The following is a 12182-nucleotide window of genomic DNA, read 5'->3' as shown; positions in this document are numbered from 1 at the left end:
CATTATTAATGTAATTCTGAACATGCTACAGTACAATGTTAACCTAGATATGTTCAACAAAGCCACTAGTGGAGAATGCTCATTCATGGATGTAATCTGCCTGTATAAATACTTAATTATATGAATAATGGGAAAATGGTTATCATTTTTCACAGACATTGAGATGTTTATTGCTGTCTCCATGTCTGTACCACAGCTAGCCACTACACAGATGTGGCAAACTCCCTCTTACATGTGAATCTTTTCATTGGTGGTGAATAACTAGTGAGTCAGTCAGGGAGTGAAAATACATCTTTGAAATATGGGCCTTTTTATGTCTCTGCTACATGGAAGAATGCCAGCAACCAATGTCATCTGTTTGAATATTACAAATCAGATTATCAAACACTTCAGCGTGAGATGTACTGACAGCCTTGATACTCATAAATGGTTTAGTGTGGAAAACAAAACATGTTCTAGCATAATAAAGAATGACTTTTCAAAGCACGTGTGATACACCAACATCCTGAACGGTTTACTAACCACAAGAATAAAACTGGAGATTCAGTGTGATTCAGGCCATTCTGTTTCTGATGCTGCCAAAAAAGTCAATACATTACTAAGAATCTTTGGCCAATTAAACCATTTGCTAAAGTCAGACACTCTAGACAGGAAGTGTGTGGTGTTTGAGGACGAGAATCTTGCTGTCTCAACTTCCCCTCTGAGAGTGAACACTTGTCTTCCACACAGGCTCACCTCTCTGCTGCTGTGTGCGGCTTTACCTCACCTCCATGGGAAGTGTCACACACAGCAGAGCTGCTCCTATTTCTCATACTCTTTAATATATGAAATCAAACTACAATAATAATAATAATAATTTTATACTAATAATTTTTCATTTTCATGTTTCTTGCAGTATGCCTTTGGAGGATCTTTGTGGCATTTTTAAAAAAATTTGTTTATTGCAATTTTTTGAAATAATGTATTAGTAAACCTTGTGTTCTGTCATTTAAAAAATCTTGCCATTAATGCATCATGTGCAAATACATAAGAAAAATAGTTAAAAATAGTTAAAATTAGTTCATGTAAAGAATACAACTGTAAAATATATCAGGCCAAGCAGCACTGTTGGTAGGGAACACTATACACTCAGCAGTATCTGTGTACTGTGAAAGGACATATGGTAACAACAACCAACCGTTGTTCCATACTGTCTAGCCATGTCTTGTAGTAAGCACCTGTCTAGTCTAGTTATGTCCTATTGTAAACACTGACATTTGTCAGTAAACATTAAACTTATGAATGTGCATTGTCTCTGATAAATAAATAAACAAACAATAAACAAACATTAAACTAGTTTCTGTTTCAGTCTTCAATCTCAAAATGACAGGCAGTCAAAGTGGTAATTGATCTTTTTCTCTGTCTCTAAACTTCAACCACTGCAGGGGCCCCCTTTCTGGAACTGGGAGGATGGTGGTTTTCTAATTTGTGGCTATTCATCACCAGGCTCATCAACCGTTTACTGCGGTGTTCTTTGCTGTATGTGCATATCGTGCTGAGTGTGTGTATATTTTGGGCACTTTGATTCTTGCTGTCCTCACGGTCCTGGGCAATGAAATAAAGTAAAAAATATACTACTGCATGTTATTTTGCTGTCTGGTCAGTTTTGGTTTACTTAATGAATATGCATTGGGCAAATGATAGCCTAATCTTTGGCCTTGTTCATTCCCATTATAAAACAAATAACCCAAGGTGTCATGCTGGACCTTGGGAACAAAACAAGACAATAACCCTGGTCTCTATCAATCACATGTGGTTGGAATGAGAATGTGTATGAAATCTAGAGACACTGCACTTTTGGCAGCTATCACAACAACAATCACCACTCAAAGCACAGCACCTGCTATGAACAAAACTTAACAAAACAATTTACAGATATCTATATCTAATTAATCATATTTATTCGTTCTCCGTCTTTCTCAGTAGCCACTGGTCCTGAGCCATTTAACTCGTCATAATTTCTACTTCTGCAGAACAATGAAAGGAAATGAGTCCTCCTGTGCAAAAGACCCCAAGACCTCAATTTCTGCAGTGACAGCAACACCTTCCCACTATATGAGGACCAGGCTTGACTGTGTTGAGCTTAACCCCCTTCCACTCTAAAGAGAAGAACCTCTACCCCTGTTCCGCCATGGCTGTTATGACCCAGCTGTTGCTGGCTGCTCTGTCACCATACCTGGCACTCTCTGGTAAGGTTGATCTGATCTCACTGACACGTTCTTGGAAACCGTCGGTCCCACATATCATATGCGACTGAATTTGGGTTATAGAAATGGTAGGAATTAGGGGGAAAAAATGGAAAAAGTTAAGCTTATATAGAAAGTACTAATATATGGAAGCTTTGAGGACATTGGACATGCAAAATCTGTTATAGATAAATGCAGAATAGAGAATTAAATAAATCAAGGTTAAATATTCCTATTTATTTGTTAATGAAATAACAATTTTCCACTTTCTCTGTGTTTTGACAGTCTGACTTTCAACAATGTCATTCAATGTTCGGGAATATGTCATTTTACTGAGTTTTTTACTGAACAGTATTATTTTCTAGTAAACGCTCAAAAGTGTTACTACAGTAGAAAATAAGAACCATTGCTTTCCTTTCATCCGTCTTCCATTTGGAACAGCGTATTTGGACGTGGGCATAGTGAACGGCACAGAGGCTAAACCCCACTCCAGACCCTACATGGTTTCTGTTCAAAAAGATGGGCAACACATCTGCGGTGGCTTCCTCGTGTCTGAACACTTCGTCATGACAGCTGCACACTGCTGGAAAGGGTAAGCACTTCTCTCATCAAGAGTCTGTAATGGACAGACCAGTGATTTCCGAGAAAGGGGTCTCAGCGGGGCTACTTTCGAAATGACAGGATTGCTAATGTCAATTCTAATTGAACAGTCACTGAATTAGTCATGGATACTTATGATGTGGCGTTTCACAAACGTACTACAAAGCATACTTCATGCTATCTCAGGAATAGATTGCATGTGCATAAAGATGTCATATACTGAGAAGGAGTTCCGTTACTCACATGCTTTTTCGAACAGGGAGAAGAAGCTAACGGTCGTGCTTGGTGCTCATGATTTGTCCAAGAAAGACCCTGCTCTGGTCCATATGACAGTCAAGTTCTACCATGTCCATCCAATGTACAACTCAAACACGCTTTCCGGTGACATCATGCTGCTACAGGTAAACCACCCAACATAAGAGTATTCTTCTGGCTCTGTTAAGTATGTAAAAGTATGAGTCATTTATTAAAATTGTGAACGTTTGCAGTAGCTATCTACATCCAGTTACTATTAAGCCATCCTGTTGCACAGACGTTATGGTAGAACACTGTGTGCTTTAAAAGTGATGCTACTGGCTCACAATATGACTGAAATTCTGATCATATTGTAAGTCAGATAAACCTGAAATTGTCAGATCTTACTGAAGTGTGTTGCCAGTTTAAATAACACACACACACAATATATATATATATATATATATATATATATATATATATATATATATATATATATTAGGGGTGGGACTCGATTAAAAAAATTAATCTAATTAATTAGAAGATTTGTAATTAATTAATCGAATTAATCTTCACAATAACCCGTTTTACTTCCCGTTCCTCATCATACAGCTGCTGGATTTTTTTCGATATCGTCTTTCTGGACGGCAGTTCGTAACTTGCATCAGCTGACGCAATTTGCAGCGTCTCTTGTAACCCTTTATCTTCGACCACAGAGCGCGGTCTACAGTCCACAGCAATCCTTCTCGCCAGTGAATTGGTCAATTTGTCTGACGTAGACTTTGACATTTTGTTTCCGAATGTGAACCCCGACATGTGGTCGAGTGTTGACTGGCGACACCGTTTGCTCGTACTAGGAAAACTATCACATTTAGCAGCTAAGTTAACATTACTGACCTGCGCGCATGCCCCAACATGTTTTGCGTTGAGGTGGTAACGAAGGGTGGAAGTGCTCCTGTGATAAGCAGGAGCAAAAGTGCAAATAACAACATTTTTGTTTGTACTTCCATCTGGAAGGTTCTTGTATTTAAATTTCCCATCCACCAGCGTAGCCTCTTTCATCGTCTCCATCATGCTCGTCACATTGTGTGTCAATATAATCTGTATGCCTGGAACTCGTGCACTGAGAAACGTTCCACGGTGCAAAAGTGTGATTAAAATGCGTTAAATTTTTTAATTCGTTATTTTTCCTGTAATTAATTAATCGAAATTAACGCGTTAAAATCCCACCCCTACATATATATATATATATATATATATATATATATATATATATATAGTGTGTGTGTGTGTGTGATATATATACATATATGTTGCAATAGTAAGTAGAACAATTGTTATCTGAAATGTGATTATACAGATAATTAAACAATCACCAAATGATTATATATGAATCATTAATCAAGTCAGTGTTACCACAGCTAAACAAAAAAGCTAAAAAGAGCAAGAGAGTCAACTGGATCTCCATACCAAAGAAAGAGGCAGCTGTCAAGGCCAAGGCGTGCAGTGTGGCTGGCTGGGGGAGACAAGCAGACAAGGGCCCTGTCAGTGTATGTCTGCTGGAGGCAAATGTCAGCGTCCTTGACAAAAAGATATGTCAGCAATGGACCCGCCCATCCTCCAGCATGCTGTGTGCTGGAGGTCCTGAAGGATTTTGTCAGGTCTGAGATAATATTACTCAAGCATCAGTGTACCTTACCTAAAGTTTCACATGCAAAGAATACTTCACGCATAGGCTGTACGAGAGAAGGAACATGGCTGTAACATGTACGCGTTGTTTTACAGGGAGACTCTGGGGGTCCTTTGGTGTGTAAGAATACTGCAGTTGGCATCGTTTCTTTCTATATAGGAAAGTGTACAGCCCAGTCCAGGTTGAATGTCTACACCCAGATTTCCAAATTTCTGCCTTGGATTAAAGCTCTTTTAAAAAGCATAAATTGAGCACTTAATAAATATTTTTGCATTATCCGGCATTTGTTGTAGTCATTTTTCTAAATATAAAAAAGTGTGTGTTGGAGTCAGTTTAGCATTACCCCGACTAGGTATTTTCTAAACATTTTCTCTGACCTCCATCTTCTGCTGTGCAAATTTTAGAAGTAACTATACCAGAGGCCAATTTCATTAAGGGTTGTCCCAGACTAAATTGGAAAGAGCCTTAAAACACTTAACATGCTATTTGTACAAAATTGCATGCATTTCTTGACTGAGACCATATTAACTTTGCTTTTTTAACATGTCATGACATCAGAAAAGGTTCCTCTCTTGAAGAGTGGCTGCTTATGCTTGATAAAAGAAGCATGTGGTTCAGTCAGGCCTTTGCATTACAGGACTGCTTCTTTCCCTGTTGGTGGTCTAGGGTTTGAGTGTCTTAGCAGAGGCGAGATGTTTACGGTAAGCCTCCGTCACTGAGCAAAAAGAGTGTGGTAGGAAAATATTACTCAGCGCTGTGCAGAAAACTGGCCTCAGTGAATCAGTAGTAACGGCTTTTTGCATGAGAATGACACAGCTGTAATAATGATATTGTAGATGCAATAAAAGATACACTTTTCAAGCCGTAGTTGAAAATAATTTAATTGAAGTTTAGCCATAATATATACCCCACACAAAAAAAATGTACAGAAGAATAAAATATAATAATAATTTTAAAAATAGGCCTATGAACTCCTTATACAGTCAACTGTTAGGCATGCGCCTATTTGCTTATAGAAGTTTAATTTTATGGAACATCACTGAAAAAGCATTCTTTTGTAAATTTGTGAATGCTTGTGGTATTTCCAGATGCATTTATGACATCCTGGTAAAAACATATATATGCAGACACATATTGGAGTAGATCTTATGGTCAGCAGGGAGACAGGATGCGGGATACAGAGGTAAAATTATTCCCCCCCCAAAAAAACAAAAAAAAAAAAACCCACCAGGTGTCTCTCATTCAATATTCAGTGAGCTGCTGAAGGAGAAGCTGAAATAAACAAGCTTCTGATAATCATACACAGGTACAATCCAACCGAATCACCTGCCGGTTCACCTGGGCCCATCCCGTCCCCCACACCACTACTTCCACATGTGATTTCAACCGTCAATGATTAACGACAAAAGACACAAGTTGGCAAAAGGAAAAGGTGACCATACCTTCATCACAATAAGCAGGTGTATCTAGTATGACTGATAGGTGAATTCTTTCATGACTTCACTTTTTTTTTTGTTGGGATTTTTTTTTTTTTTTTGGTCCTATTCAGTTATCCAATTAAATCATGCACACTTTCTGGAAGGTGTGGAAACTTTTGAAGACATAAAATGCAGCACAGAACATACGTTACTTTTGCTCCGCTAATATAGAATAACACAGTGCATAAGTGCCATTTTATACATTCTGGAGTGTTACAATTGTTACTGTTGTTGGTTTGAGTGATAATAGACCAGTATCCACTGTCAGGGTTCGCATGCACTGTGCCCTTTGTGAAAAAGAGGTGGGTGCATCATTGCTTAAAAGTGAAAACCACAATGAGCAGGTCCTGAAGCATATATAACTAACCAGGGTGGTCTCTGAATCTGTTTTACTGGCAAGATGAGAGCAATGCACAGACTTCTGCTAGCTGCCGCTCTGAGCTCCCTCGCATATAACGGTAAGCCCTCGGTCCGCAGCTTAAGGCTGAAATATACTCTGGGCAGTTTCTGGCAGAAGCAGGCTTGACTGAACACTTCTTTCTTCAGCCACGTATGGCGGGAGTATCATTCATGGGGTAAAAGCCAAGAAGAACACACTGCAGTTCATGGCATCGGTGCAGCTCAACAGGAAACACATTTGCGGAGGATTTGTCATCGACTCCCGCCATGTCCTTACTGCTGCCCACTGTAACAAGAGGTAGGCATTCTCCTTCTGTTGGTAAGCAGGATTGTGTTGCTCTTTGATTTTTGCTAATCATGAAATGCTCCTTTTACTCTGAAATGGAAAGTGGCAACATGAGCGTGGTCCTCGGTGCTAAAAACATAAAAGCGCTGGCTGAAAATCTGCAAAGATATACAGTGAAGAAGAGCTACATATACCCATCATATGATAATCCCAAAACTGGTGGGGACATTATGCTTCTAAAGGTATGGTTTTGCTCTTAAAGTCAGTACATTAAGAATATACTCAATCAGTAGCACAGCAGAAATCTGAGAATGTGTGTTCTTTCCATCACAAACACTTCAAGCTTTCCAAGACCATCGCAAGGAATAAAAACGTGAAGATCATCCAAATCCCGAGCAAGGACAAACAAGTCAAAGCCAACACAAAGTGTCTGATTGCAGGATGGGGCAAAACAGAAACTCAAAACACAGTGGATGACCTTCGCATGACTGACGTGCGGACTGTAGATTTAAAACTCTGCCAGAAGAAGTGGAGAGACATGAATGTTGAACTCCCAGCCGCAGCACTGTGTGCAGGTGGTTACAAAACCAAAAGCGGAGCATGCCAGGTAGAGTGATAAACCCACGATATTTCTCCTCAACAGGTGATACAATGTTCTCCTGCAACACTTTCAAGCACCAGGCCATGAAACTGATTCTATTTTTCCTCTGATATCCCTCATTTCCTTGCAGGGAGACTCTGGTGGGCCGCTGGTGTGTAATAATGTAGCAGTGGGCATCGTCTCCTTCAACTTTAAGCGAAATTGTGACTATCCAAATCTGCCAAACGTCTATACTGAGATTTCAAAGTACAGAGACTGGATTAAAAAAATTATTGGGCAAAGAGTTTAAGGGGTTTTCCCTTCGTGTTGCTTTGCCTAATTTTATGTCATTGTTGTTTACAAATGTATAAGTCCAAAATAAAGGTACACAATCAAAACATGTCAGTTCTTTGAGTTTGTCGTAAAGGTAGAAATATTCAGTCAGAATCCTCTCCGGTACTGAAAACGTAGTAGAGGGAGAGTAATATTGTGTTACAAGTATATCAAGAACATCAATTTAATGTAGATTATTAATAATATGGTCAGGCTTAATGAAAATTCAACATTGATCAAATTCAATTTACTCAGTCATCTTATGCAGCCTGATGGAAACCGAAACTTAAAACAATACTTCGGAATTGTGAAAGAAACCCACAATAAACACACCATATCACCACATGAATCACTTTTGCTGCTTTTATGAGTATGAGAAAGGCTATTAAATGTGCACAGCACAGGCTTTCCCTTACTGCAGAACACACTAACCCCAAAACAAAACAACTACTATGAAGAAAATTAATCTACACTATATGGTTAGACGTACAAACCACGTGCTATATGAGCTTGTTGGACATCCCATTCCAAAACCATGTGCATTAATATGAAGTAGGCTCCACGTTTGTCCAGCCTCCTCTCTGGAATGGATTTCCACAAGATTTTGGAGGGTGCATGTGAGACCTTGTGCCCATTCAAATCAAAAGAGCATTTGTGAGGTCCAGCACTGACGTTGGACAAGAAAGCCTGGCTTGCAATCAACTTCCCAGTTCATCTCAATGGGGTTGAGATAAAGGCTGCTGGAGTTCCTACACACCATGTCAAACCATGTCTTTGTGGTACTTGCTTCATTCAGGGGTACACTAACACTGTTACAGGAAATGTCCTTTCCCAGGCTGCTGCAACAAAGTGGGAATTATTTGAAAATATCTTTGTATGCTGTAGCATTACCCTTTGCTGATATCAGTCTCCGCCATTTACCCAACCCAGACTGTCCAGCAGACTACCAGATTGTGAAGTATGCCTCATCGCTCCAGAGATGGTTTAGTGACGGTATGATTTACCCCACTCCAGCAGAAGCTTGGCATTGTGCAGCTTCTTGGCCATGGAAGCCCGTTATATGAGACTCCTGACAGTTCTTGTAATGTTGCTTCCGGGGGTAATTTGAAACTCAAAGTGATGCAACAGATAAGCCATTTTTTCATGGTGCACGGTGCTGCACTCATCTCCCCCCTGTGAGTTTATGCTGTCTGCTGCTTTGTGGCTGAGTCATTGTTTTGCAAACAGACTTTCATTCTGCAATAGCAGCATGTGCAAACGTTTCACAAATTGACTTGTGACAAAGATGCAATTAAAACTACTGAGCTCTTCAGTAGAGTGACCCATTTTACTGCCAGTGTTTGTCTATGCAGCTTGCATGACTATGTCCTTTACTACATACACCTATTAAGACTGTGTGTGGCTGAAACTACTGAATTAAAAACCAACAAGGGATGTCCACATAGTGTATATCATCACAAATGTTTATACAATGCCTGTGATGGCTGAAACAAAGCACTTGACCTTTGAGCACTGCTTTCATGTAGGATTATATCACACACGTGCACGCACAGGGCCACATGAGCTCTAATAGGAAGACTTGATACTAGATAGCTACAAAGGACACTAGTCATAAGCATGGTAATGCTACTGCCACACTTCTTTGATAACATTTTATAATGCACATACGCAAGCGTCTAAAACATTAGGACTGCCTATCCTATATCTCAGACAACTACAAAGACTAAGACCAGATGAGACTTAAGTATTTTGGGGCCATTTTTATATTCAGAAATAATGTCAAATCACAAAGTAAAATTCAGTTATTAATGATGGAGTGTTTACATAATCTGGTTTTATCTGACACAGTCTGGCTTCTGTTAAGTCTACACTGGTTGAGAACAGAAGAAACCAGTGATGAATAACAACGCATTTACAAATGACACTAATTATGGAGTAACACCAGCAAAAACTTCTCCATAGGCACGCTAATTAAAACTAGTGTGGTGATAACAGTCTGCTTTAACTCCAATAGGACTGCGGGTTAATACTTATCCATCTTGACTCAGTGCACCTCTGCAAGCATGATTCAACATTCTTGCAGTGTGAACAAGAGCTTGTAGAATAATGGCACATTATTCTGGTACATAATGGCACATTATTCTGATGCCTAAAGGAGGCAAATCACACAACTAAACACCTTATAATATCCATTTATGAACAGTATTCAGCCAACACCTGCTCTGTGAACAAAAAGAGGTTACAACCTGTGGTCCCCAAATAGGCATGTTGCAACTCACCACTTGTGCACAAGTGGCTGCCTCTTGTAAATAAGCGCCATTTATGTTGTAGAATTTCTGCAATACTATATCCTAGCACATTTTATACAACACGTTGCAGGGTCAAACTAAAGAATGCTTTAGATTTTAGTATTAACATAGAAATTACACCTGTCAAACAGTCTTGATTTATTTTACTTTGAATAAAGCAGTGGAATTAGATACATATCAAATTAAGTTTTCAGTGTGAATTTGCCCATCAAGAACAGGGAAGGAAAAAACTATAAATGATAAATAAAATAACATAACCTTATGCCATGTTCACAAATATATGCTTATCGACATATTTATTTTACTTGGCAATCAATACCTTTAGAACAGGTATCTGGTTTTGTAACACCAACACAAACGGGAGAACATAAACAAAATCCCTTGCAACTTACAGCACGTGTAATGTCTTCAGTTTTCAATCCTGCAGTCCCTTGAATTTAGCTTGCCAGTCAGGGACTTGTACATGTGGGAAACTAGTTCCGTGTGAAGCAAACTGTACACCATTAGATATCAAATTTATCCACTGGAACCATAGATGCAGCTTCATTGTTGGCTAAATGTGACAGTGTTCATTTGGTTAGGTCTTTAAGGTACTGCAAGCCTTGACTAGTGTAGTCACATAGTACAGTTGGAGCAACTGATAGAGCATGGATAGACTTCTTCACTCCTGTGTGAAAGATGTTTGAAAGGTTTTAGAAGTAAGTCTTGCATAGTTTATTACATAATTAATATTAAACAGCATAAGGTACATCACACATTCTGTTGACCACAAAGGTTTACCTGAGTTCCACGCATCGACAGGGGAGAACTCAACTTTGGGTGCTGCAGGAAACTGAAACAAAAGTAAAGCAGTAAGCAGTAATTTTGCATTTTTAAGAAAATCTTAATGTTAAATTAAAAGCTGTTAAATATGAATTTTGTAGATATGACAAGCATATACTGCTTTTGAGCTTAAATGTTCTGACAACCCTGCACGCTGAGAAGTAAACGAACCTGTGACCTTTTCAAGGTAGGAGCCATCAAGGCTGCCACAGCAAGCTACTCTACAGTGTAAGGGTTTCCAAAATGATTTAAAGTATACTTTACCTCAAAACCAAAGTACTTGGCCCATTCATTCACTGCAGGAGGAATAGCTGCTGTAGCTTTGCTCAGAGCGACCGCACCCTCTTCACCGCCCCCGAGAAGCCCGGAGTCATACGCCACATAGACCGCTCCTCCGGCGACGGCCACCTTAGTGGCAAGTCTGCGGGAAGGAAGGAAGACTACACTACACTGCTATAAATTACAAATAAACACGCAGATATTAATCCCAACCTTGTGAGAACAAACGCACGCACACAAGAAAATGAATCTGAAACGACACGAAAACGTCCCTTTCTTACACGTCGGTAGCGAAGAGTCAGACGAGCTTACTCTAGTTTAGCCTAACTCCACATACAATTCCGTCCTTGAATGTTAACTAAACAATTCCTTTAAATTGCTAACAGCCGCACTAACAAAACGTATTTTTCAATGGATTCGCACCAATAAATCTCTCATACAACATAATAAAGTGTTAATATCCCAACGTAAAATTTAAAGATGTCTTGTTTAAAGTAAAATGTGAAATGGTGCCTAGTTTGGCAAATGACATCTAGCCGGGTTATCTTAGCTAGCTGGGGTTAGATTAACTTACTTGACTACTGGCAACACCTTGGTCATGGCTCCACAAGAACTGCCGCTGCCTGAACGCAAATGTGTGGGTCAGTATATACCCACCTAGCTATCTATCTATCTATATATATATATCTATATCTATATGCTCTACTATTTCACACACGCTAGCTAGCTATCTCAACAGCCAGCTAGCTCCATGCACAAGGGCAAAGCTATCAGGAAGCTGACGCTGTGTAAATAAAGTTGCAAGAATTTGAATTCCGGGTCAAACTTATAAAAACTATTTTAGCTATAATTAGAAAGCTTAACCAGCTACATTTTCTGCTAATGTTTTATGATTTGAATAACTCTTAACAGATTTAACAGCCTTCCTTATGAACTAACGGTGTGCT

At 39.3% G+C, this 12182-nt stretch overlaps 2 protein-coding genes across 2 annotated transcripts; one reads left to right on the top strand and one right to left on the bottom strand.

The window, feature by feature from the left end:
• The first annotated feature begins 2005 nt into the window (after positions 1-2005).
• LOC113576206 lies at positions 2006-10153 on the top strand. The gene is made up of 11 exons (XM_027008170.2): positions 2006-2228; positions 2667-2817; positions 3085-3226; positions 4481-4720; positions 4845-4989; positions 5416-5450; positions 6628-6685; positions 6774-6924; positions 7016-7154; positions 7256-7519; positions 7644-10153. The coding sequence occupies exons 1-11, from the start codon at positions 2171-2173 to the stop codon at positions 7800-7802; spliced, it is 1542 nt and encodes a 513-aa protein (XP_026863971.2). The 5' UTR covers positions 2006-2170; the 3' UTR covers positions 7803-10153.
• A 107-nt stretch (positions 10154-10260) lies between these two features.
• On the bottom strand, positions 10261-12014 carry micos13 (mitochondrial contact site and cristae organizing system subunit 13). The gene is made up of 4 exons (XM_027008137.2): positions 11810-12014; positions 11221-11377; positions 10915-10966; positions 10261-10801 (listed from the first exon to the last, which is right to left on the bottom strand). Exons 1-4 carry the CDS (start codon positions 11833-11835, stop codon positions 10704-10706), a joined length of 333 nt encoding a protein of 110 aa, XP_026863938.1. The 5' UTR covers positions 11836-12014; the 3' UTR covers positions 10261-10703.
• Between the last annotated feature and the right edge of the window lie 168 nt (positions 12015-12182).

Source organism: Electrophorus electricus, chromosome 26 (genome assembly GCF_013358815.1).
Source record: "Electrophorus electricus isolate fEleEle1 chromosome 26, fEleEle1.pri, whole genome shotgun sequence".
Lineage (NCBI taxonomy): Eukaryota > Metazoa > Chordata > Actinopteri > Gymnotiformes > Gymnotidae > Electrophorus > Electrophorus electricus.
This window is presented reverse-complemented; position numbering and strand designations above follow the sequence as displayed.

Excerpts from the sequence above, each read along its gene's own strand:
- LOC113576206 (XM_027008170.2), top strand. The coding sequence starts at position 2,171 with ATGGCTGTTATGACCCAGCTGTTGCTGGCTGCTCTGTCACCATACCTG. Across the intron at positions 2,818-3,084 it reads GCTGCACACTGCTGGAAAGG|GGAGAAGAAGCTAACGGTCG; the intron begins GTAAGCACTTCT and ends TTTTTCGAACAG. Across the intron at positions 4,990-5,415 it reads GATTAAAGCTCTTTTAAAAA|GGTTTGAGTGTCTTAGCAGA; the intron begins GCATAAATTGAG and ends TTGGTGGTCTAG.
- micos13 (XM_027008137.2), bottom strand. The coding sequence starts at position 11,835 with ATGACCAAGGTGTTGCCAGTAGTCAA. Across the intron at positions 11,378-11,809 it reads AAGGTGTTGCCAGTAGTCAA|ACTTGCCACTAAGGTGGCCG; the intron begins GTAAGTTAATCT and ends TCCTTCCCGCAG. Across the intron at positions 10,802-10,914 it reads TGTCGATGCGTGGAACTCAG|GAGTGAAGAAGTCTATCCAT; the intron begins GTAAACCTTTGT and ends TCTTTCACACAG.